Genomic DNA, 27,495 nt, shown 5'->3' with positions numbered 1-27,495 from the left:
CGACTATGAAGGTTTAATTGATTTTGAAGTTGGTAAAATGAAGGTATTTCAGTTTGGCAAGTCCAGCATTTTTGGAGTTTGGTATCATGACCATGCATTAGGTGCATACAAGAGATATATGGCATGCCGTTTTTGCGAGAGGGAGACGAAAAAAGATTGAAGTTTGAGATGCAAGAATCAACACTTAACGGAAACCTAAATTATAACAAACATCTACAAACAACAAAGTAGATAGAGCTGCATCTCTACTGAAAACATGTTCATCACTCTCTCAACTGAAACAAATTCATGCCCAAATTTTCAGATCACATCTCCATCAAAACAACTCTTTAGCTTCTACTCTCGTCTCTCTTGACACTTCATTCTCTTTCTCTAACTATACTCACCTTGTCTTCTCTTCTGTTACAACATCAACATTATCTCTCTATAATCACACCATTAGAGCTTTCTCTAAAAACCCATCTCTTTGCATTAAATCCCTCCATCTCTATTTCCAAATGCTTCGCAGAGGAATCAAACCCGATAATTACACATACCCTTTTCTCCTCAACTCATGTGCTACTCTATCTGCTCTTAAACAAAGGAGTTGAGATTCATGGACGTATTTTGAGAACTGGGTTTCTGTTATATACTCCGGTTTCCAATGCACTGATAGATATGTATGGAAAATGTAATTCGTTGGATCAATCGCGTTGGGTGTTCGATGAAATGATTGATAGAGATGTTGTTTCTTATAATGCTCTTATAGGGGCTCATGCAAGGCTTGGGGAAGATATGAGCCAAGCGCAAAGAGTATTCGATCATATGCCGGTTAGAAATGCAATATCTTGGAACGGGATGATTGTTGGTTCTGTTAATGGTGGTGATTTGAGTTCAGCTCGTCGAATATTTGATAAGATGCCTGAAAGAAATGTAGTTTCGTGGACAACAATGTTAGTGGAATATGCAAAGAGCGGATATATGGATTTACCCAGATTTCTCTTTGATTCAATGCCTGAAAGAAATATAATTGCTTGGACTGCGATGATTAATGGTTATGCGCAGAATGGGCGACCCAGTGAAGCATTGGAACTTTTCCGCGGAATGGAAAAAGCACGGATAAAACCGGAGGCTGTAACTATGACTGGTGTAATCTCTGCCTAGGCGCAGTTGGGTGGGACTGAGTTGGCAGATTGGATCGGGTCTTACGTGGATAGAGAAGGAATTGAACGAAATGAGAAAATCCTCACTGCACTAATCGACATGCATGCAAAATGTGGTAATATGGAAGAAGCATGCCGGTTGTTTCGCGGGATACCTTCCCCGGATGTATTTTCTTACAGTGCGCTTATCACAGGTCTTGCTTCTCATGGGCATGGTTTCAAAGCTCTAGAAATTTTTCGGAAAATGCAGGCGGAAGGTATTGACCCGGACAATATAACGTTTGTGGGGGTACTTACAGCTTGTAGCCATACAGGACTCGTTGAAGATGGTTTGAGGTTTTGGGATGAAATGGTTAATGATTACAAGATTAAGCCTGAGGCAGGCCACTTTGCCTGCATGGTCGATATGCTTGCACGTGCTGCGCGACTCGATGAAGCTCACGAGATGGTCATGAGTATGCCAGAGGGACCTCATCCTGGAGCTTTGGGTGCTCTGTTGTCGGCGTGTAAAACGTATGGAAATGTCGAGATTGCTGAAAGCACTGCGAAGAAGTTAATAACGTTGGAGCCTGGAAATACTAGGAATTATTTGCTTCTTTCGAGTACCTATGCTTCTAGAGGACAATGGGAGGAAGCTGCAAAGTGAGGGTTGCAATGAAGGAGAAAAGGATCGATAAGCTTCCTGGATGTAGTTGGATTGAAGTCAAAAGTAGAAATCATTTTCATGAAATTCAGTTGAAACGATCAGCTAATGAAGGAGGTCAGTAGCATCCACACTACTTGGTTCATCGCCTCAATGGAACAGCATCACGTGCACCTGCATCCATATTGCTTGCTTCATCATTTCAACAAATAACTGTGCCAGGTGCACTAGGATCCATGTACCATATGCCGTAGTCCATTGGATGCGTTAATGACTGACAAGAGCAAGAACTTGGTGGATGCACTGCTGAACGACAAGAGCTGGAACTTAATGGATGCATTTCGAAAACATCTTAAAAAGGTGAAACCAGGCAGCTGAATTACATGGGGGAAAACAAATTATGAGGGTCTTTGAGGATCTTTTAGCTTCCTATTAAATCATTCTGGAAGGATGGATTGTCCTACATTCCGAAGGAAACCCTTGATCAGTTTCAAAAATATTATTAATTCTTTACTGGTACATAATTATTTATTCTTTACTGGTACTCCGTACATTGTATGTATGCTAAGACTGACAAAATTGTAGGTTTTCAATAGAAGCAGCTTTTTGGTTTTTCTACTGCTTTCATAATAACAGTTTTTAGTTTTTTACCATCTACTGCTCTCATAACAAATTTTACCACCCAGATATGGGGGTAATACAAGAGAACTAATAATTATAGATACAACATAAGATTGCTAACAAAGAAAATAATTGAATGTTATAGCTGTTTGATACATTTCCTTCAAACTCTTGGACACCGACAATTGATATGAATCAATAGTTGCGATATTGTCTATTCTGCTGAGAATGGTAGTTCTGTTGAGGACTGTAATTTGCCTCTGGCATAGCCATCTCAGACAATAAAGAAGTTTTCAAAAGCCACCTTTCTGGTTCCTTGAGGAATTGGTTTGTGTCGATATAAGTTTTAAGTTTCATGATGATTGGGTTCAGCTTTGGATTTTGTTTTGATTCCAGGGCACCCAGGAAGTCGCGAGATATGATATTAAGTATCTTCCGGAACTGAGTTTTGTATGTCTTGAAGAGTGCAAAACCTGCCATCTGTGAAACACAAAATTAAGGTTGCTTAATTGACGGAAGTTGTCCAGCCCTTTCAGGAAAAGGAAGAAGAAAAAGCGAGATTTGAATGAAATTATGCCAGCTTGTTTCATGCGACAGTAAAACAACATGGGATTGGTTCTTGTTCCACAACTATTTTTAGTGAACAAAATCAAACTAGTAGTTCTGCGACCAACTTACTTCCAGGAAACTGTTCAGAGCTACTGCCTTGTATATGTTTGCTGGGAGTGAATTCAACAACCTGGAAATCCATGCCCAACCTTCCTTCAGACCATGAAGGTTTTGGACACCGCTGACTTCCGTCTGCCACAACAAGCAGAGCAGTTAGCAAGTCAGACGGCATTAAAAAACAAAACGAATAAATGAGGAGCATGCAATTAGAGAAGTTGGTGGATTGCTTGAACAGCTTGGTTTATAGTGTTCACATATTTAGGTTCATGATAGACTTTAGCTGATGAAAATGAGAAGTACCAACCTGAACTAGTGCTTCATATAGTTTCATATAAGATGCCACTCCTTCCAAATAACCTTTACGGCTTTCAGCCTTCCCATCTTCTTCTCGGAAACCCATCGCTTTAAAGTAGTATTCTTTAGATATTGCTGACTGTAATGCAAACCAAAAAATTTAATATTGAGTCTTTAAAAAACCAAATCTTACTGATTAAAACACAAGATTTGATATATTTTTGTACAGAATTATCCTTCAAGAAGGATTTTCCTGAGGCTAAGCCAAACTAACCCACCTCTGAGTAAGATACATGCTTTGGAACAATGTATATACAAGCCTTATGGAGCTCCGCAAGAAGAAGATCCATTGCAAGGGGAACCTGATCCATAGACAAATATTTTAAAAAGGATACTTGAGTTTCGAATGCAATGACATAATGATGAAGCCTGTCATTCCATTTCCAGATATTGCATTACCATGAGGTTTACTTTGACTTGCGTTTTGATTAAAGTTTCACTAGGAGAGCATACAAAATGTTAACTTCTAAACTTCTAAAGAACGAATAGAAAGGTGATAACCTGTGAAGTAACAAGAACAATGACATGCCCACAGGAAAATGCAGTACTGTTAAAGTTTGCACTCTGGGTTGAGCATTGAGACACAACCTGTGAAATGAGAGTGGTTGACAGTTTTAATAAATAAGTAAACTCATTAATGCAATAAAATGCGAAGGCTGCATAAAGAAAAGAACTGACAGTCTCAACTTATAACATGATAGTTAACAAAGCTTTTGCAAAAGATGTTCCGCACACCTCTTTTTAATTTCCTAAAGATACTAAAATAATTTTTTCCCTTTGTAAGCACAATGCAGATTACCTTCTTTGCAAACGTAACAGCACTAATTGATTGAGGACATAGAGGATCATTAATAAGTCTAATCAGTTCACTTGCTTTTGCTCTGAACAGAAAGTAGAAATGAGGGTCAATCAATTTTACTCAGCTTGTAAGATATTAAAATGTACAACTAGAAACCTTTCAGCAAACAGGTTTCTGCTTTGGAGAACGGCTAGTGCAAACTATACTGATTCTATTGAGACAATAATTTAAAACTAATAATGATTATAAGAAAAGAAAAAGAAACCACCCACCTGACACTGTCTCGATTCCCAGATATTTGCTTTATCCGCCGACCAATTTGCAATTCATGACTACGAAAATCCTGTCCAAACATGAGGCATGAAACACAAAACCTTGAGAAACCTTGTGAAAGATGACTGGGAACCTATTTGGTACCATGGAAACAAGCTTTTACGAATAAAAAAATATTATATTAGCTAATTCAGTTGTATAGACTAATTGCGCATGTGGAGCTATTCATTCAAGGCAAGATAAGTAAGCAAACTACCTCCTTGCAAAAAACTGAGTATATAAGACAAGTTTTACTATTTCTCCATTAGCTTTACTACCAAGACTTGTTAACATGTTATCAAAGTACATATACGAGTATTCAGAAGATTAAAAGAAGAAAGAAAGAGAAAAAGCAAGAAGAAGCAATCACCTGATTATGACTCAATCTGAAAGCGTGGTTATTTTCATCAACCTCCTTAAAATTTTGAAGCCTTTCAACCTCTACTCGTAGAGCACTATCGGCAGCCCTAACTAAACTACCTGTCACGATATTGAGGACTATTATGCTTGCATGTGCGCCAAATCAAATTAAAGGAACATGGATACTGTATGAACTTTCCTAATCCACTTTAAGGCTACCACAAACTGGAAATTACAGGATTCCAGTTCGCGAAAAGAATTCGAATGTAAAATAGACTGATAAAAGGCTGAAGGTTGTTGGTAGATGGAAAAATTCAGAGCGGATAATACAGGACCAAAGTAAACGGAAGACACGAAACCACCTGTGCTTGCCTTGTGTATTTTGGTAAGGATCGAACCCGGGTCACTATTTTTTATTTTATTTTTGTTACCTGGTGGATGATTTTCCTGAAATCATATGTTAATGATCTTCTTGTACATGTGGCCTATAGGATTTATTATTTCTTGGTGATGTTGTTACTTCGTCGATGATTTCCATGAAATTATATGATCTTCTTAATAAAGAGATTTTCCCTGCAGAGTTAGTGGATGATGTTGAAGACAAACTCAAAGGCATCAAAATTAATGATATTTCTTAGGAATTTTTATTCTTATTGTTTGAAGGAACAACACTGGCTTTTGGAGTAGCATTTTTTAAGTGTTTAAATTAGCTATTCTGACTGTTGTCATCTTGCAATGATTAAAGTATATTTATTTAAATTTTATTTTGGAGATTTTTTTTTTTTGATAAAGTTCACCATTTTATTAAAAGAGGAAACTTGAGGTTACATTCCTAGGATATTTTGTTCCAATCCTATCATTAAAAACAATGTCCTGGATGAAGGATGGGCATGTGAATTCCCGGCTGGTTGTTGTTGTTGATGTTATGATATGAGTTTGGTTTGAGACCGCTTTATTTGCCAGTCCATCAACTGCTTGGTTTGCTTCTCTCCAAGTGTGTGTGATTTTTTAGTTTGGAATTTCACATAGGAGTAAGTTGATTTCTGCCAGCATATTGTTTAGGTACCATGGTGTTGATTCCTTTTTTTGTATTAGACTGAGCAGTGCTTGTGAATAAACTTCAAACCAGATTCTCTGCCATTGGTGTTGAGTAGCTATCCTTGCTGCAAGTAGTAATCCCCATGTTTCCGCCTGGATTGATGTGGTTATCCTAAGTGGTGTCGTCATTGCCTTCAGTAGATTCCCTTCACTGTCTCTGCATATGGTTCATGCCCCTGCCGGTCCCGGGTTACCTTTGAATGCGCCATCTGTATTTACCTTGATCCAATTTATTTCTGGTGGAGTCCATCATATATATATCTTTGAAGTAGTAGTTCTTTTCCTTTGTAATCTTGTGATTGTTGGTCCATTAGCCATGATAGGTTCCATGTATTTCTGTGCTATTTTATACTCTTCATACATCACCATTATGATGTGGAATGTTTGCATTGGATGTTGTCTTTGTCGTTTGTACACTATTGCATTTTTGGCCAGCCATATGTGTCATGCCGTGAAAAGCCGAGTAACACTCTTTCTGGTTCTGAGTATGTTTTGTTGAGTATGTCATGAATGTTGGCTGGTCATATGTGGTTGTTGGAGCTTGGTGCCCTTTGTTGATGTTGTTGTTGTTGTTGTTGTAGATCCTGATGTGTTCCTGCATGTTAGTGTTGTTGTTGATGAGTATTGTTTGTCGCTGGAGATCTTGCTGGATGATTGAGTATTAGTTGCCATATTTCCTTTGAGTTGTTTCATTCAAAAAGTAGATGTTGTGTCGATTCTTCCTCGATGTTGCAATTTGGGCATGTATCTGTTGTTGTTATGTGTAGTCGATGAAGTCGCTGGAATCTTGGTCATCCTTGATGTGTGACCTTCCACAAGAAAAGTCTGATTTTAGGTGGACATCTGAGTTTCCAGATGGAGTTGTAGTCCACAGGGTGTTGATTTTGTGTTTGGTTTGTTGGGAGATTGGTTGTTTGGGAGGTGAGTTTGTTGTAACCAGTTTTGGATGTGTAACTGCCAGTTTTTGAGTATGTCCATATCAGCTGATCAACTTTTGATTTTTTGGGTAGGTGAATACTGATGATATTTTGGGATATGGAGATGATTGCAATACCTAATCTTCATTGATTATTATGTGTCTTCCTTATTTTGTGAGATTTTTTCTTTGCTGTTATATTTCTGATGATTAGAACGGATATCTCATATGTTTTCATAGGTTAACTCTTAGCTCTTTGTGTTCGTCACTGGCTAAATAAGGAGTAAACTACTTTGAGAATTGCAATATTGATCTTCCAAAATTACACTTTTGTGAATATACTGCAGGGACTCCGTAATATGTTCTCTAATTGTCGCCTTTCCTCCCCGGAACCGTAACAAACGGGGAATAATTTAATCTTTATGTTCGTACATGGCTAGAGAAGATATAACTCTTATATTGAGTCATTTCACTAAAATTATTCTCTTTATTCGTAACCGGCTTAGAGATTAAATTTTTGTCGACGATTATTTTCTCATAAAAGTAATGTATCTTAGTGCCTCTAACATTAAGATCGTTAGTTTTTAACTTATTTGTTTGTAACTAGCGATAAGAGAGAAGAATATTTGGGATACAAATCTACTTTGTTCGTAACTGGCGAATAAATTGGTTAATGTCCATGAAATTCCTTCTCTTGTAGTTAGAGAAAGGTTGCTCATGTTGTTCTCTTAATAATGACATCAAATAGGGTGATTTCAATTTGAACTTATGTTATATCTTTGTGGGGAATGCAGCTGTGGAATTGTAGGATATGCTTGTACATTTATATTCCCGTGATAAAGACGCTAAGTTTACTTGGTGAAATCGTCTAAATAAAAAGTTGGTATGTTATCTCTAGTCTCGATAAATCTTCTGTATAATTCATTACGATCCATTGTTTTTAGCTTTTCCCAATTCTGTTGAAAAAAAGAAGGGAAATTATTTGGTAGTATTTTAATATAACACATGGCTTTTCAGAGCATTATGTAAAAGGGGTGTATTATAAACTATAGGTTTTACTCCCTTCGTTTCTAAATAATAGGCAGGTTTGTGTGTAAATTTACACACAAGCATGCCTATTATTTAGAAACGGAGGTAGTACCTGTTATGCAAAAGAAGTAAGTAATGACTAAGGGGGAGAACATACCACCGTAGTATTATTTCAAAGTTTTGGTATAATAGACTTTGAGGAAGATAACAATACTATATTTCAATATAACAACCATTCAATTGAGTGATTTTATCATTCTATAAAATCTCTAAACGAGTATTCTCATAAGTTGTTATCGCTAAGAATCTTCAACAACGAAGGCGCTGAAACGATCACTTGAAATACGAAAACTTCAAGACGATGTTGAAAAACCAAGAATATTAAGCATGATGGATTTTGGCTGAAAAATATATTTTGAATCCGTATGTATTCATATTTTTGTCATTAAAATTGACAAAGGTGAAGATTATTAGAGCACTGGTCGGTCGAACTCGCAAGTTTTGTTATCTCAAGCTTGTTGTCAGTGTTAGAGGCACAAAACTATATCTTGATTTCTAGTCTACGAAAGTCAAGTCTCGGACTAGGATTAGAGTATGGTAGTTGAGTATCATACATCACTGAATAACCCTCGAAGATTGAAGAATGGATATCAAACAAAGACATTTGGAGAACTTCATCGACAAAGAAGTATGTGAAGATTGAACCATCATATTACTCACGACATTACCATTCTATCTTTATGAGACTATGACATATGATTTAGTAGATATCATATTGCAAAGAAGAAGATTCGAGTCAAGCTTGTCTTGTGAATATCTCGAAATATGATTCAAGCAATGGATGTTCATATATCCTTAGAAATCTTAGTCAAGAACAATTTATTGTTCAAGAACTATTTGTGTTTCAAGTTGATCATTTGGAAATTGCCCGAGCAATGCTATTTCATATATATGGCAATTGAGAATGTTTCAAATCATTGAAAAATCATTTTCAGAAATTATGTGATTCCAGACACATGGAGGTACGCATACTCATTATGTGTTCCCTAGTCAACTGAGTTACAGAACAAGGGAGGTACACATACACAATATGCGTACCCTAAGGTTCTGAATTCGTATAAAGGGGGAGGTATGCATACCCAATACGCGTACCTCAAAGGAATTAGTTCGTGAATAACTTAGGGGTATGCAGACCCAGTACGCATATCCTAGTACCCCGAATTCACCAACTGGTCCACAAGTATGTGTATCCCCCATACACATACTTACCAGTAAGAATTCAACAGACACTCACAAACTATTTTCGCAAATATGTTATGCATTGCTACAACTCTCATGAACTTATAAGAAATCTTTGATGGATAAAACATTATATTTTTCTGAATCATGATTTAAGTCTTAAGTGTTAAATGAACACGATTACGCTCATACGTTTATATGGCATATTTTCCATAAACTATTATTGTACACGGTTCCAGTACCTGGACCATAGTGTATATTCTTCTATATAATTTCAAGACAAACTTCTTAAATTCTTACATGAACTCCTTACAAGCGTTTCATCTAAATTGAGAAAGTGTTTACTTGAGTCTCAAGTTATCTTAGCTTGAATTAAAAGTTACCTATAGTCTTTAAAGTCTATAAATACAAAGACTGAAACAACTGGGAATTCTAATCCCTGATACTTTTGTGTCCTAGTTGCTTGCTAGAGTCATCCTCTATTAACCTATGTTTCCTCTGAGAAACATAATTAGGTTTACGACTTAAAGATTTCACTTACGGATTCGTGAATCCAGGTCCGACTATCTTTACCTTCATACTTTGTCTATCCCGATCTTGTTCTTATTGATTGTTCGGGTTTTCGCCAACATGTAATCAAGGATGAGATAGATAGAAATTACAAAGTACTCTTCGTCTCAGAATTTTTGATTCCTCAAGATAGATATCTAAACACTTCTTTGTTGATCGGTTTAAGATTTGAAAAGACGAGGGTACCCAAATACACCACAGTCTTTTGTTTATCAACCTATAAGTCCTCTACCGAATGTGATCGTCTATGGACTGAGTCGAGACAATACAATAAATCGGTTCACACTTCATGTGGTCGTCTATGGATACGAGATCGAGAAAATACAACAACAATATCACTTGTGTGATTGACTATGGATACAAGATCGAGACGACACAACAAAATGTGTACTTGATAATAGGTTCGGTAATAAACGAAACTCTATAGGATCAATATGAATTATTACGGTGTTAACGTACTTGTGTATTTTACTTAATTATAATAACAATTATAATGCAGAAAACAAAGTAAAAGATACAACAAGATTTTGTTAACGAGGAAACCACAAATGCAGGAAAACGCCGGGACCTAGTCCAGTTTTGAATACTCTCAAAATTAAACCGCTATACAAAATCTAATAACAACTTTGTATATTGAGACCAAGAAGACTACCCCTAGATACTTAGTTCCCTCAGTATCCCTGGGCCTTCGACTTCTAGAGTTGTTAAGTGTATATTTTGCATACATTTAGTGTCGAATCCATGCTAGTATTTGCTACATTTTTTTGTGAATTATTGTATATTACGTTTTTTTCTTATTTTATTTGTGTTTTATTAGGTGAATCATCCAAAATAAGTGAATTGACACTTAATTGTGCAATAAAAGAAGCTAGCTACAAGTGGAGAATGGTCAAAGACCAAGTGAAACTCATTCAAGTACAAGATTTCTACTTTTTTTCTTGAAGAGGACGAAAATATGAAGCCAACGGCGAAATAATGAAGTAATTCTGAGCTCGTATGAAGAAGTTATGAGTAAAACAAGAAGTTGGAAGCATAAAAGGGCAAAATGGTCATTTCGCGGGCAACTACTATTGGCACCTCGTCGAGTGTTGAGGGGCATCCAATCTGTTAAGGGGCGGTCAGTTTTCAAGGGATGTGTTAAGCACGGTCTAGTCTATTACAAAGGGGAAACCATCATTTTACATATTGTTAAAAGCAGGCGCGCGTATTTCTTCTTCCTCCCGACGAGACTTCTGCATGGATATTTGTTGCTTGATATTTTGCTGCTATCATGATCATCTCGTAAAGATGTAGTGTTGATTTATTACTGATTTTAAATGGGTTCGTCAGGATTAAAAAGATGGAGTAGATACTCGGGATTGTGATGTTGTTATCAAATGCTGTCATTGGCAGTGATGCCGATGAAGTTTGATGAAGATGGAGTGATTGTTTCCATTGACGAGAAGGAGATAAGTAAACTGAAATGATGAAGTACAACAGAGAGAATACGAAGTAAAACGAGTATTGGTTTGCTGCCATTACCGAAGGAAGAAAAGAGCTCAGCAAAGAACAAATAATGGTGTTGAATATCATGATGACTGGTCGTGATAGGATAACGATGATGAACCTCTGCCATTTCCGAGAAAAGAAGATGGGTGACTGGTAAAATAAGTTAAGAAGGAGACTGCCAGTATTGATGATCCGATGGAGCTGCGGATGTTAGTATGAAGGAGTTTTTCTTGAGAAAAAAACACAGAAGATGCTGCTCGAGAATATCAATGGAAGTGATACTCGAGTTGCTGCTAATGATCACGGGAGTATTGATGGAGCTGAGTTGCCGATTAAGTTTGATCGAGATGGCAGAGATGGAGAACTCGCAACATTTGAACTATATACTTCTGTCATTATCGGCAGTAGATGATGTCATTGATTGATCATGATCATGGCAGTAATGCTCGGGATTTGTTGTGACTGAAGAACACGACCAGGAAGGAATGAACTCAAGCTGGCAGTGAACGTTGCTGCCATTGTTGGTGACGAGCTCGAGTCCGAGAATAGGTCGATGTTGAATGATAAAACAGGAACTCGTGTTTGATTTGGAACCAATTTACTTGACCGCAAAACAGGGGTGAAACAATCTTGTTGCTACCGAGAGTAGTATGGACTCTATGGAAGATCTGTAGGTTATTTCCGCGTCTAAGATAAACATGAATCACTCGTACGCGGATGTAGAGATTAGGTAATATTGGGAAGTTGAAACTTGACCGAGAATTCAGAGTTTGGATGAGAATAGAGTCGGCAAAAAAAAACAGTCACCAGGCCAAGCTTTCACCGTCGATTTATGAGATGAATGGTGGAGATTTGAACGTGTTTTAGGATTCGAGTCGGTTAAGGTAAGTTTGGTGATTATCAGATTCGAAATATCATCTACAAGAGGCTATAAATAGAGGCTCGAATCACCACAGAGAAGTATCTCCTCAACCTCACTTTCATGTCCAGAAACTGTTCGACAGAAGTACCCAAAGAGAGAACAGAAGCATTAAGAGTTCATATATGCAGTAGTAGCTAAAGTTTTCTTGCAACAAGGCGACAGTGGCTGATCTCCTGCAACAGAAGCAGCAGTAGATAGAGTTCTTCTACAACTACAGTTTGCTTTCTATAAACTCCATTATGTCTAGCTAATTTACTTATTTGATTGAGGATGAATTCTAAGTACTATATATGATTTGATTTAGTATATGAATCTGTTCTGATTCTTTCATATGATTATTGTTTGTGTTTATTATTAAAAATGAATATGATTGATTGATAGATTGTTTAGGTGGCCGACTGAATATATTTGTTAACTCAATCTAATGCTAATAAGGGTTAGGATATCCGTAATTATTGAATAATTTCTTACACAAGTAGAGAACGTGAGACCTTGCGGAGGGATTCCATAAAGCAATCGCGTGTAAACACAACACTAGAAAGTAGACCGAGCGTACTGAGTCTAACTACTAGGATTAAACCTAAATTCACAGACCATAAAGCATTCGACTGAATTACATCTTGTAAGCGTACCTCAAGGTGGTTCAGACTGATAGACTCTGGCGACTAAGCATACCTGTTGTCCAGTGTCTTAAGGGTTTTTGGAGATAGCTAAGCGTATTTGTTATCTTACGGTTAGTAATAATCTATGATTAATGATGAATGGATGAATATACTACTTTGATGAATATTTAGTTACGAAGAAGGATTCCTCGATCATCTCACTCCATTTTGCTTGCAATCTTAATTACTTCTCATTGCTTTATTATTTATTTAGCTTTTGAATCTAAAACAAAAACCCCCATTTGTGACATTTTTGACAACTAAACTCCCTGCTCTTCGTGGGAACGATCCTTGCTTCCATTATATTACCAGCTAATTGTGTGGAAATAAGATTATTAATTTGTAGAGCCTACGACACCCATCAAGAGTCATGCACGTGAATAGCAAGTCCTTTGGATCGTATTCCAAACAGCAAAAGAAGAATCTGTTTGGTAACCACTCTAATCAATCTTGTTAAGGATAAGATGAGTTTTTCACAAAGGATCTTATGTTTAATCTAATAAACTCCTTTGTCTGGTTAGATCAATCTACCCAATAACTACCGAAATATTCAAGTTTAGATTTGCAATCAATCGATATAGCTCTCAACGAGAAACTATAAAGTGATGCCGATCTCACACAACTAATCAATCAGATATATCAAAGATAAACTGATTCCAGTTGATCAAGGTTTGTGCACCAAATCCACAAGATACGAAAACTAATAAGAATTCTTCTTCGTCTTCAAATCTTCTATTGCCTTCAAAACTTACACAACAATACTTGAATCCTCTTAATATCAATCATGCACAGAACGGAGTCTATTGACAATGGATTATCACAAGATGTCTTTAGATCTAACAACAGTTCTAAAGATCCCGTCGATACTTTGATCTAGTCTGAGTGAATCTTATATCAGAAGAGAAGATTCTCAAGAATAAACAAACCAGGTGCAATCAAAGTTTCAACAAACGCTAGTCAATCAAATCAAATCAAATCGAAAACTAATAACACTGCAATTATTTAGTTTCCCACCAACGCTACTCGTAGAGCTTCTTGATTCCCCAGAAATCTTTAAACGAGCAGTCGTAAGAGATTTCACCTAATTAGGATACTTTCCTCTCTGAATAGACGACTCCACCAAAAACAACAAGAAATGAAGTTTGCCCGGCTCTTAAGATAGTTTGCTAAAAATGAAAACTTAGGTATTTATAGACCAAGGTTGTTTGGAAACAAGGAAATTCCAAAACCGAAAAAAATTTCAAGATATGCATTAAAGTACCTAATTTCGGTTTTCCTATTTCCACTTAAATGCCAAACCTATAATTCTGAAAACTCTCATAGAAAACTTCTATTATTAGTCTAACACATTAACTAATAATATTTTCCAGAGGATATGCTTTAATTGCTGGTAATAAAACATATATTATGAAAATCATAATTAAAAGCTTTTCAATTTTTCAGACCAGGGATCACCTTGAGTATCCAGGAATACCTTTGAACAATAAATTATAAGAGTTAATGCTCGTGTTCAAAGTATGTTGACATCGTTAATCAGCAAATCCCTATTTCGAATTTACATGGATTTGCATCTTGGAATCAGTTCTACCACATTTCCAAACAAGTTTAGAATTGGTTCTACCAAGATTCCAAGACTACCATGTGATCGGTCATACCAAGTCATATACATGGGTTCAAATCGGTTATACCAATCACTAGGATCGGTTCTACCTAAACATGGTACCTACTTGTGACCGGTCATGCCAGTCACTAGGATCGATCATACCAATTACAAGGATCAGTCACACAACCTCTTATGATCGGTCACACCAATTACAAGGATCGATCATACCATCTCATGGTGGTTACTTAGGATCGCTTACACCAATTACCAGAACCGGTCATACAAAATCATAATTCTAGATACTATGATTGGTTACACCAAGATATATAACCTGAGTTAAGATCGCTTCTACCAACTCACACATATTGGTCATCCAAAGAATTTGCATGAACAGCCGGACCAATATACCTATTGATTTCCCTTTCAATTCATGAAACAAGTTCATGAACTTACTTCCTTTAAACAAATGTAAAACATAGTTTCCTTGGATGATATCTTCACCACACACCTATACACATAATCATAAAACTAGATACAAGATTATGTCGATGTCATATCTACGAAGTTCAAAAAATAAGCGTTATACTTCGTAATATAATTCTTTAATACCATGACCATACTATTTGTAATAGGGTAAAAACTGATTCTACTGAAAATGGTAAATTGAGTGTGCCACCGAGAAATGATTCTAAACCCTAAATGAATGTACTTGTGAATACCAATATTCTATGGAGCACATGTCACGATCTTAGTGGCCGAGTACAAATTCAACTGTGTATCCTTCTCTGGACAGAGAAACCTAAGTAGCAAAGGATACCTCCGCAGATCTACTTTATCTCTCCCCAAGAAAGGAGGCCTCGACGGTTGAGATGAGAAGAGTAAAATCCTATTCTACAAAGAGGCAGCTGGCGAAGGGACAGAGGTAGATGACGCATCCAATCAGCATTTAATGCACAAATCTCTTATCTATACGCATGAGTCAAAGCACGTGGAGAGAGAAGGCGTGGCAGAACCCGATTGGCAGAATCTGGCGGTGAACGCAGGTACAACCTGTACTAAGGTTGGGTAGTTCCCGAAGGAACGTGGGTCAGCTGAGGTGGCGGAATACGACTGGAGAAAGCATGCGGTGGACGAAGGTACCATTAGTACGAAAGGTATATCAGCAAACGATGGACTCAGAGACAGCAAATATATACTTGGAGCAGAAGGGGCTATAAATACCAAGCCTCACCAACAAACTAAAGGCATTCAATAGCTAGGGGAGAATATGTATTCTTAAGCTTATACCTATTTAATGTTTAGAACTTAAGTATACTTCAACTTGAGTTCTCTTTATTAATTTAGGAAGCATTTAAGATCTCTTGTAACCACCACAACTTAATACAAAACAATCACTCATAACCCCGTGGACATAGACAAATGTCGAACCACGTAATCTCTTGTGTCTCATGATAACTTAGAAGCTTTTACATTATATTTGTGTTCTTCGTTATTATTGTGATATTAAATATCTTTTATTACTTAGCATTATCAGTTCAACAGAGATATCGGTACTACTTAGCATCAGATCCTATGAGTTGTATATATTACGTAGACTACGGGAAAACGAGTAGTCACAGTTTGGCACCCACCGTGTTTTGCTCACGAACCTGAGTTTAGACACAGTTTTACCTTTAACTTATGAATCTTCTAAAACGAAGCGATCTGTGTTCCAAAGCGATGAATATCACTCTATAGTGATCTGTTCATCCATTGTTTGTGTAGGTTTTTTGAGATCATAGTCTCGAAAAACGTACCATGTTACAGATCTATACAAAAATTTTCAAAAGCGTACTCACAAAACGCCAAAATCTTTATTTTATACTAAAACATCACTTTTTTTAACAAAGCATATTTCAGATCTGAGAACCTTTGACTGACAAAGGAATCTCAGTGAGATTTTAAGGAAGAAAGATCTTCTAAAAGCATTTAATAACCTTGTTTTTCACGAGATATGACATCCTTTTTTATTGGTTTTCATCGTTTAAGGTTGTATTTTCCAAGGGTGTCATAAATATTTAATACCTGTCTTTCAAAGACATTATTTCAGTCATTTTTCTGAAAAAGCTGCTTAGTCGTCTTCTGTGTCAGAGCATTAATTGCTAATTTTAACGAAGGTACCCAAGTAGCAGATTTCTTCGCTTTTTCTGTGACCGCAGGATAACAAAAACCGAAGGCATGCAGAAACCAAATGACGTACCAACAAGCTCACGACCAACAATCACCAGAGGAAGATCCCAAAAGCCGTCTCAAGAAAATCAAAGGAATGAAGCAGAGGACGGACAAAGCGAAATAGCAAGAAGAACAATTGCTAACAAATCACCTATTCTTGCCGAAGGGATGGGGAAGACATCGGGAGCTCAACCAATCTACGACATGCCGTTACCAGAGCATGCTACCACTACAAAGCCACCTGCGGCCAACGCATGGTTACCCAAAACCTTAGCTCCTACGGGACGAGGGTTAGGAAACTTAACCCCAATTCAAATAGATCCAGACGCACCAATTATAGATGAAGAAGTGGAAAACTCTGAAGATCCAGCTGACAGCACTCCTCATGGAGGTGGATCCCACAAAGAAGATCAAATGGAGACACAAATAGTAGCTTTGTTACTCCGTAACAATGAGAACGAGGATGCAATGCACGAAATGTCCCAAGAGAACCAGAACCTCAAAGGTATGCTAGACATACAGATCGAAGGTTCCCAAACTCACCCTCCACCAAAGAGGCGTGATAACGGATCTATCTCACGAAGACGAAGGGTGGATCTCAACCCACCAAAGGTCAATCAACCTAAGGGAACAAGGAGAGCGCACCACGATCCAGACGAGATGGACTCGACATACAAGCCCTCTCAGTCCTGCTACGACGAAGCATTTTCAAAGATGCTCACAATGTGAACATGGTCATGGAGCAAATGGAGAAAATGCGGAAGGAGATACAAGGCCTAAAAACTGGCCACGCAGGCGCAAGACTAGAAGAAGTGCTCCAAGAAGCAACCACGTCCCCACTATCTTTTCACATTTTGAGGGAACCCATCTCTCCGAAATGCCCGGTAGCTACGTTCCAAGCATACAACGGTACCTCAGATCCCGCAGCCCACCTACGGTATTACACTCGTGTCCTTGCTCATTGGGAAAGAGATGAGGTAGTACTCTGTAGGTACTTCCCTGCAATCTTGAAGGGATCAGCACTAGCCTGGTATGACAACTTACCAGCGAACTCAATTGACTCCTTCGAGCAATTGTCTACGGTGTTTTTAGAGACATACATGTACAACAAATCAACAAAGGCAGGGTTAGATAGGATATTTTCTTTAGCTATCGGACCACGGGAGACATTGATGCAGTACACAGACAGGTGGCAAAAGACATGCCAAGCAATCGGGAGTCAATCCAGAAATTAGAATTAACTGCTATAAGTACGGACTTGATATAACCTCAGCCATCTTCGTGGAGCTTCACAACAGAGCCCTCGATTCCGAAGGCGAGCTCAGGGTTGTCCAAGACCGCTACATCAAGCTAGAAGAAATCCAGAAGGACAACCCCAGGTCACAAGCAAAGACGACAACAGCTCCGCGGCGAACTAACTCTCTGGAACCAATTCCGAAGGTACTTAAGCGACAAAATGAAGTCGGGGCAGAACTAGATCTCAAGACAAACGATCCAAATATGGAAACGGAAGAAGAGGCAAAGGAAGAGAAGAATTTGTGGATAAAATCTACATGAAGCTAAACACAACATCTCTCACATCCTAAGCAATGAGAGAGCAAAGCCAGGCTTTTCTTACCCTAATATAGGGGAAAGCAACCAGAAAAAACAAAGGAGGCCAAGGAGTATTGTGCATACCACCAATACTATGGGCATACAACTGATACGTGCTACCACTTACGTAATATGATCCAACGATTCATCGACGAAGGCAAATTCATGGAGTACGTACAGCTACAACCTGCGGAAACTGAGGAGACCCCAAAGAAAAGGGTAGAACTACCTCAGGACGGCAAATACATCAACATGATCACCTTATCCAACGAAGGCCAAGTGGAAATGCTCGAAGATATTCTCGAGTTAGCTCGAAATAGAAAGAAGATAGAATCCCATGAGGTGTTCAAGCTAAGTGGACCACCTACTAGTACTTGGGAGGATTGGATCGCCACGCCATTAACCTTCTCAACAAAGGACGTCAACCAGGAGGTTAAAATGCACAATGATCCATTAGTAATCACTCTTCCAATACACAGATGGAATGTTACAAAGGTCCTCGTTGATGGGGGAAGTTCGTTAAATGTGTTATTTTACGAACCCTACCTACGCATGGGTTTGACAGTGGAGCAAATTGATTCCTCCACTTGCACAATATACGGTTTCAATGGAGCAGTCTCTAGACCAAAAGGAGAAATTGTCTTGCAGGTACATGTAGGACCTTTAGTAACCAATACACGGTTCTGCATAGTGGAAGCACCTTCACCCTACAATGTCATCATGGGCAGGCTATGGGTCCATATATTTCGAGGAACATCTTTGACATATCACCAATACCTACGCTTTCCCACACCTATGGGTTAAATGGAAATCAAAGGTGACCAGTAAGACGCAAGTATATGCAATCTAGCCGAAATCAGACTCAACGAAGAAAGAACTGCTGCTCAACAACACGAAAGAAAAAGACGCAAGGAAAACACCAAGGAAGTACAGGACGGGGCCTCCTTAGGACCCAAAGCCGTCTCAGCACCGGAGACAAGTACCTCCGCCACTCCAGGCGCAGATGTCTCCGCCAAATGACAATTACAGAAAAGCACTCCTCAACGACCTCATCAACAAATCTGCTCACCGGTAGAACCAACGAAGAAAATCAACATCGGGACGGAGGCAGAACCAAAGATGCTCAACATCGGAACTTTGCTTGAAGAAGAAGAGGAGGTGCAACTACAAAGGTTACTAAAAGAATACGCAGACGTCTTTGCATGGTCAATGGAGGACATGCCAGGAATTGATTCAAATTTGGTCTCACACCACCTTCGGCTCAGACCGGAAGTACCACCGTTCAAGCAACGCATACGTAAAGTGGCAGACATCTACCACGAAGGGGTAGAAAAAGAATTGCAAAAGCTACTTACAGCTGGATTCATACGAGAAGTCAAATATCCCACGTGGATATCCAACATGGTCATTGTTCCTAAGAAGAACGGAAGCGTGCGCATTTGCATCGACTTTAGAAATCTCAACAAGGCGTTCCCCAAAGACAGCTACCCACTGCCAAATATTGACCAGCTGGTCAACGCAACCGAAGGCCACCAAAGACTATCTTTCATGGATGGATACTCAGGCTACAACCAAATAGCCCTCACGGAAGAAGATCAGGAGCATACTGCGTTCTTTACCCCACATGGCATGTATTTCTATACAAGGATGCCTTTTGGACTAAAGAACACGGGGGAAACATACCAACGATTAATAGACAAAATCTTCAAGCCATGGATAGACAAAATACTAGAGGTCTACGTAGACGACATGCTCGTCAAGAACAAAGAAGCAAAAAACCATCTCTCAGATCTAAGGGAGATATTTGCATCCATGAGGAACTTCCACATGAAGGTGAACCCGGAGAAATGCACGTTCAGAGTTACCTCAGGAAAATTCCTGGGATATCTGGTGACTAAGCGAGGAATCGAAGTAGACACCGAAAGGGTCAGAGAAATAATAGAGATGCTATCTCCACAAACTCTAAAAGGAGTACAAAAGCTAAACGGAATTTTAGCTTCCATGGGAAGATTCATATCAAGATTGTCAGATAAATGCAAAGCATTTTTTGATACGCTAAGGAAAGGAAGCAGGTTTACATGGACCGAGGAATGCAAACAAGCTTTTCACAAAATCAAATAATACTTGGCATCAGTACCCATCCTGCAGAAACCGGATCCAGGTGAGATACTCACCCTATACCTAACAACAACAAGCTGCGCTGTGAGCGTAATGTTGGTACGAGATCAAGGACAGGGAGAAAAGCCCGTATAACACATCAGCAAGACACTCAGTTCAGCGGAGCGTAATTACACCAAGGTGGAGAAACTCATATATACCTTAGTGGTGGCAACACAGAAACTAAGGATATTTTTCGATGCGCACACCATTCGAGTTTTCATAAAAGCTCAAATAAGTCAAATCCTCGACAGCATGGAGAAAATTGGAATAGTGGCAAAATGGAATGCCATGATCAAACAGTTTCACATAATATTCGAAACCAAGAAAGCGGAGAAGTCACAAATCTTAGCAGACTTCTTAGTGGACCTACCTCTGAATGACGAAGCAGAGATAGACGACATCACAGGAATGGAGGAAGAAAAGCCGGAACCAGAAGACCTCTTTGAACCGCAAAATTCACGAAGGTGGGAAATCTTCGTAGATGCCTCGTCAAACGGAGAAGGAGCAGGCATAGGGATTGTGATAACATCCCCTACCGGAGACCGAATCATCTATGCATTCAGGTTATAATTCGAACAATACACTAACAATATCACGGAGTATGAGACAGTCATATATGGTCTACGCTTAGCACAAGAGTTGGGCTTATCGGATGTTCGTTTGACTAGTGACTCACAATTGGTCATTAGACAAATAGATCTCAAATACCAAACTCTGGATCCAATACTATCTTCGTACCTAAAGCTAGCACAGGAGCATGCATCAAAGATCAAAAGGGTCACATTCATGCATGTCTGCCGGAAAGATAACAGACACGCAGATGCCTTAGCATTTATATCATCAATGCTGAGGGACAAGAATACCACCTCTGTCCAAATTGGGAGAATTTATGAACCTTCGACAGGAGGACTAACCTCAGCAGTTGAGGGAACCCTGGCCTTCCAGACCAGGGCCATGAGAGAAGCAGAGAAAGAGAAAGAATACGAAGGAATGGAAGAACCGGATAACGAAGCCAACGAGGATGACGAAGATCAATCCATGTCATACGGAAGCAACGAAGACGAAGCGGAAGACGATTGGAGAATCCCAATTCACCAGTACCTTGACAAAGGTACCCTTCCCGCAGATGTCAAAGAAGCTCGAAAAATCGAATCAAAGGCAGCAATGTACATCCTACGAGATGGAATACTATATAGAAGGTCATTTTTTGGACCTCTGATGCGGTGCTTCCAAAAATCGAACGTCGAAGAATACTGCATGATATACATAGCGGAGAAGCTGGCAATCATAGTGGAAGAAGGTATTTGGCAATCAAAGCTAAAATACAAGGATACTATTGGTTAAGCATGGACGAAGATGCAAAGTACGTAGCAAGACGTTGCGAAAGATGCCAACGCTTTGCCAGGAAGATTAAAGCACCAGCAACGGAGCTTAGACATCGAAAAGAAGGTACCTTATTGTGGCTACGGATTACTTCACCAAATGGGTGGAAGCAAGGGCTTTGGCAAGAATTAGGGACACAAATGTCTTTAAATTCTTGTTTGAGCAAATTATATGCAGGTTCGGAATACCAGCCGCCATAGTCTCTGACAATGGCAAGCAGTTGGAAGGAAATAACATAGACATGTTGTTTAACACATTAAGCATTCATAAAAACAAGTCTACTCCAATATATCCTAAGAGCAATGAACAAGCGTAGGACACTAACAAGACGATAGGAATGAACTTAAAAAAGAAGCTGGGGGCATACAAGAAAAGATGGTGCGAGCAGCTGCACAATGTCCTATGGGCCTACCGAACTATGAGAAGGACGAACATGGGAGAAACTCCATTCTTGTTAACCTACGGAGCCGAAGCAGTCATCCCAGCAAAGATAATACTGCCAACAACGAAAACAAAGGCATGGGAAAAGAACCTGACAACGAATCTTATGCTAGAAAAGCTTGATGACCTTGAAGAAAGGCGAGAAGTGGCTTTGAAAAGGATGGTGAACTATCAATGAAGGCTGGCTCGTGAATACAACAAACGGGTAATTCCTAGAAACTTTGTGGTTTAAGAGTACGTACTACATCAAATACCACCATATCAAAGGAAGAAAGAGTGGAGAAAATTAGCTCCGACATGAGACGGACCCTACATCATACACGATATGGTCGAGAAGGGTTCATACTACCTAAGGAAACTCAAAGGAGAAGTATTGCAACACCCTTGGAATGCAATGTACCTAAAGAAGTAGTACCCGTAAGTGAATGGTTATCACTCAGGAGAAGAAGGGAAGGGGCAATGTCCCACCATGTTCTATCCCTGATCAAAGGTATTATAAACCTAACTAATCAATGAAAGAAACTTTTTGCTAAGAAAAAGTACATGTTGATTTAATACAAATTGGGTTAGAATAGACACCCTCCGTCAGAATTGACGATGAGGCAAGGCACGGCATAACTGCGCATGTGTCAATCTCGGATCCTAAGGGCAAATGAATCCCACTAAAATGCAAATAATAAGCAATATATCCCACAAAGAGATATACCTTGTCGAAGTAAAGCAGCAATCGCGATGAACGCGTAGGGTTACAGGAAAATTATTGCCACGTAGGAGACCTCGCCACCACGGTACCTTCTGGCCAAAGTATACTTGGGTAGGATGATGAAAGTTCCACCAAAGGTTAAACATACCTTAGCACCTTGTGATGACTCGAATGTGCAAATGATTAGACACAACACGTCTACATATATTTATATAATAATGAATGTACCATAATTGTGTTACCAAAATACTACTAACATGTCTTAAAAGTTGCAGATGACAAAGGTTCAAAACGTAACAAAGAGTTGTTTCAAGGAAAGGAGACAGCAAATGCCCCTCAGGAGGGGGAATAATACAACAAAGAAGTTTAGTTGGAAACAAAGCCAGCGTAACGTGATCATGGGTAAGGAAGACGGGGAAAGACAACTCCCTCTGCCTGGAGCTCGGCCTCCGTAAAAGCATCATTGATGTAATCAATGGAAGAACGCTCAAATTGCACCTTCATCTGTGAAGCCTGAGCCTCTAGATCCGAATCCAACTTCTGGCGGAGCTCCGTAATCTGAGCACTAAGCTGATCATTAGCTTGTTGAAGTGCATCATCTTTAAACTTAACAGCAGCATCAAACTGGCGATATATCTCCAACGCAGATATCTGACCCTCAAGGTGGCTAATCTTCGCATTTGCACCCACCAACTGCTCCTGGAGACCTGCGTATACGAAGGGTATCAACAACAAGAAAAATCAGTGGAAGACACAAAGAATGCTACGGAAAAATAATTATCCTAAGCTACCTCCGGCATGGCTAATGGATTCTTCTAAACTATGTTGAGCCTCAGCAAGATACACCTCATCCACATCGAGATCTTCCACAAGAGTATCCCTTTCCGTCCGGAGATCATCAACATCTATCCGGAGCGAAGCATTCTCAGAGGATAAAGCTTGGTACACACTCTCTAACTCTTCAAACCTTTTTACTAAGGATGCATGAGACATGGAAGAAGGCACGGAGCTGGCATCGACAAGTTTGTTCTTAAGAGAACAGACCTCAGAAGTTAAGACATTACGCTCCGCAGTAACCTTAGCTAAGGAAGCACAAGCATCTTTAAAACCGGCATGATACTTCTTGCGAATAATTTCTTGATCTGAGAGACGTTTCTCGACTAAGGAAATATCCTCCTTTTTCTTTAAAATGAGACTCTCTTTCCAGCTAAGGGCTTCTCACACTCCTTACGAAGCAAATCCATCTGCCTCACCAAGCCAGCATTATGGGAAGACTCGAGGGAAAGTTGGGCCTCATTATGGAAAATTACGTTCATCAGCCTATCAGATTTCTTTTGATAATACCAAACGTTGGAGGTTAACTTGGCCACTTGATCTTGGAGATATCTAAGTTCACTAGAGCTACCGGCTGGAAGTCGAAGGATATCTCAGGACTATGCAACCAAAAATAAAGAAAAAGCTAAAGAGAAGAAGAAACAAACCTATGGCTTTGGAGGACTCAACGGCTAAGGAAGTATCAGCGGCTTTGCGACCATCCTCATCAACCTTGGAAGCATTATTATCTCTCTCGAGAGCCGATAAACAAGCTTCTAGAGACCTATGAGTCTTCCTCAGATCATCCTCCAACGAAGATATCTAAGCAACAGAAGCAACATCACTTGACGAAGGATGATGTGCAATAGCAAGCGCATGTTCTTGACGAGCACGTTACAAAATTATCTCTATAAACCTTGAATAAGGTGTATCCAACATCGATATGCTTGCAAATCTGCAAACGAAGGAATGTATGAGCAGATGAAGGATCAAACTGAGAAGAAAAGCAATAAGGTAAGAGCCATCTACCGAGAATGATGAAAGACGAGGGAGGAAATTGGCGTAGGTATCCATAAAAGCCTCCATCTCTTGAACTCTACCCCTGTGGATCTCACCTAAGCTCTGACTGGAGCGAAGACAATCAGGGTCAAAGAAAAAGTCTTTAGCTGCACGATACTGGGAAGATAGCACATCCAGCTGCGAAGCTATATCGAAAGAACTACCAAGATGATGATGATCAACTCCAACAGAAAAGGGACCCTTGGAGTCCCACAGGATGGCTTCGAGAATAGCGTCATCGGAACTACCTAATGTCAGGCTCTCCGACAGCTTACCCTGACTAGATTCAGCAACAAATACCTCGTTCATTTGAGCACGAACATGGGGCACGACTGTTGAAACCTCACCACGGCGAAGAGACGGCATGGTGGATGAGCTAGGAACAGAAGGAGAAGTTTGAGAACCGCCCAGATCCATGTCACCGGAAGAAGGAATATTACCCAGTACGGTCCAGTCTGGTGACGAAGGTCTGGGTCCAATATATTTGCTAACAGAGGCAGTAGAGACAGACTGAGCAATCCCTAGTGAAGCAGGAGCAACATTGAAGGAGAAGATAGCTAGTGAAATCACAACCTTCTTCTTCGGTTGCGAATCTGAGCTACCAGCCCTCACCGTAGGAGTAACAACCTTAGCAAATGAACCACTCGATTGAAGGGAGGTAGCAGGAGACGAGGGGAGACTCTTAGAAGCCACAACCACATCTCCAGCAGTGGCAGAAATAGCGGGAAAAGCTTTGCTAGGAGAATAAAACGAAGGCATCTTCAAAGACAGTGTAGGAACGGGGGCTTGAACGCTAACAGGCTCGACCAACTGAGCACCAGTACCAAAAAGAAGGTTCTCACCCTCAACTGAGGTATCTCGGACGGGACTAGGGTTATCTTTGGAAAAATCCTCCTCAATATCATCCAAATGAGGATTGAGGCCAGTATCCTCGGTATCCTCCATGTCTTCGTCACCTAGTACCTCGTCAGCAGCATTTGGATCCTCATCCAAAGCATCAAGATTAATAAAAGTCTTCAATTTACCATTCCTCTGGGAAGACTATAAAGAAACACATGCGTCAGCTAAGAATCAGGGGAAAGGCACTAAGGAACTCACAAATACAAAGGTGTGATAATGATCCTTACCTCCACAGGCGTTTCAGCCAAAGCCTTCCTCTTCCTAGTCCTTGTGGCTACAGAGTTACCAGCAGAGCCTGGAGCAGTCCCAGCAGAAGAAGCAGGGGCAGACTGCAAAAGAAAACCATCAGAAAAACAGCTTGGCGCCTAAGCAGCCAAAGACACCTAAGCAGACAAAGATATCAAAGCAGACGAAGATATTAAAAGCAAAGGTACCTCATGATAAGCAACATGATTAAAAATCCAAGGCCGATACCCATCATACTTCTCGGGAAAAGAACCAGCTGAACGAGGGACATAGGGATCTGCGGTGGTTAAACCATAGGCCCAAGGACCAACTATACGAAGAGGAGTACGAGCCCAACGATCATCATGATCAAGACGGATGCGGTCAGACTTCGGCAAAGGCAGCCTAGCAGAATAAGGGATGGTAGTCAAACAAGTCTTATCAATCTCCTCCAACAAGCAAAGGCTGTAACCCTCCCTAATCTTCCTAGCAGTAACATGAATACGACGAGGGACAACACTCCAAGGAAGAAGGTTACTTTTCTGAATGGCATCGGCATATGTAGCATTGAAGTTGGCGGGGGTATAATCCTCCTGCTTAGATCTCCCTTCAACAAAGGGTCATAAAACTTCAAAGTAGTCTTTTCCTTGCTATGATACCAACTCTCACGGAAGGCATGCCAGTAATTACCAGTATACTACATGACTCCTCGGACCTGAGTCTTATTTTCCGGGTCATCCCTGGTAGACAAGATGTCGTAGTAGAAAGGATCCTTTCTACTAAACAAAGGAAGGAGAATACCTGCGGCCAATTGGCCAATGCTAATCAGAAGATTATTCTCATCGTAAGGAAAATATCAAACAAGAGACTCGGTGAGAACATCTAGGCCGTTGATAAAGGAAATATCAAATTTGTGAAGACGAAAATACTTAGCAATCTCATCCAAAGTCATGGGAGTAGCTATCCTTGTCACGAAGTGTCATCCTTATCAATTAATAATGAGGAGGAGGAGGTGTAAGATTCCCGATAACAAATCCTTCAACATCAGGGTCCACGACGTCCTCAGGCATCGAAGCCACCTCAGTCCCAGCAGGCGCCTCAGAGTCCTCAGGAGGAGGGGATGGCGAAGCATCAGGATGATCCATTCGCGGAGGAGGATCATTCAACGAAGACATCTTCGGACCCTTGCGCGTAGGCTTCTTCGGGAGCCTCACAATACCTAACACCAATAGGAAGAATATCTTCATCAACAATGGCAGAAGAAAATCACAGTTTATTCCAAAAGCAGAAAAGGGGAAAAAACCGACATACTTTGGGTATGGGTTTTACTAAACCAACCAAAGGAAACGGTTTGAACACATCATAAGGCGAAAATGAATATCATACATCACGAAAACCAAGACTGCAGGCAAAGAACGATCATGGCGAAATCATCATCAAAAATCAAAGTGGAACAAAACCCAACTTCCCATAGAGCGTAAGCAAGTAAAAAAGAACGATAATTCTCACATGCAATTATAACATCAACATCAGTAATCCCCTAGTCAAAGAAAGAGACATAGGGCCAAGCATGAAGAAAA

At 39.7% G+C, this 27,495-nt stretch overlaps 1 protein-coding gene and 1 pseudogene across 1 annotated transcript; one reads left to right on the top strand and one right to left on the bottom strand.

The window, feature by feature from the left end:
* Window positions 1–218: 218 nt before the first annotated feature.
* On the top strand, window positions 219–2,224 carry LOC113342050 (annotated as a pseudogene).
* An 80-nt stretch (window positions 2,225–2,304) lies between these two features.
* LOC113342049 (protein GLE1-like) lies at window positions 2,305–6,083 on the bottom strand. Its single transcript, XM_026586715.1, has 9 exons — window positions 6,027–6,083; window positions 4,911–5,060; window positions 4,501–4,571; window positions 4,229–4,310; window positions 3,931–4,017; window positions 3,648–3,731; window positions 3,380–3,508; window positions 3,085–3,207; window positions 2,305–2,886 (listed from the first exon to the last, which is right to left on the bottom strand). Exons 1-9 carry the CDS (start codon window positions 6,081–6,083, stop codon window positions 2,602–2,604), a joined length of 1,068 nt encoding a protein of 355 aa, XP_026442500.1. The 3' UTR covers window positions 2,305–2,601.
* Between the last annotated feature and the right edge of the window lie 21,412 nt (window positions 6,084–27,495).

Source organism: Papaver somniferum, unplaced genomic scaffold (assembly GCF_003573695.1).
Source record: "Papaver somniferum cultivar HN1 unplaced genomic scaffold, ASM357369v1 unplaced-scaffold_33, whole genome shotgun sequence".
NCBI classification, from domain to species: domain Eukaryota; kingdom Viridiplantae; phylum Streptophyta; class Magnoliopsida; order Ranunculales; family Papaveraceae; genus Papaver; species Papaver somniferum.
Note: the sequence above shows the minus strand (reverse complement) of the source record. Positions and strands in the feature narration are given on the sequence as shown.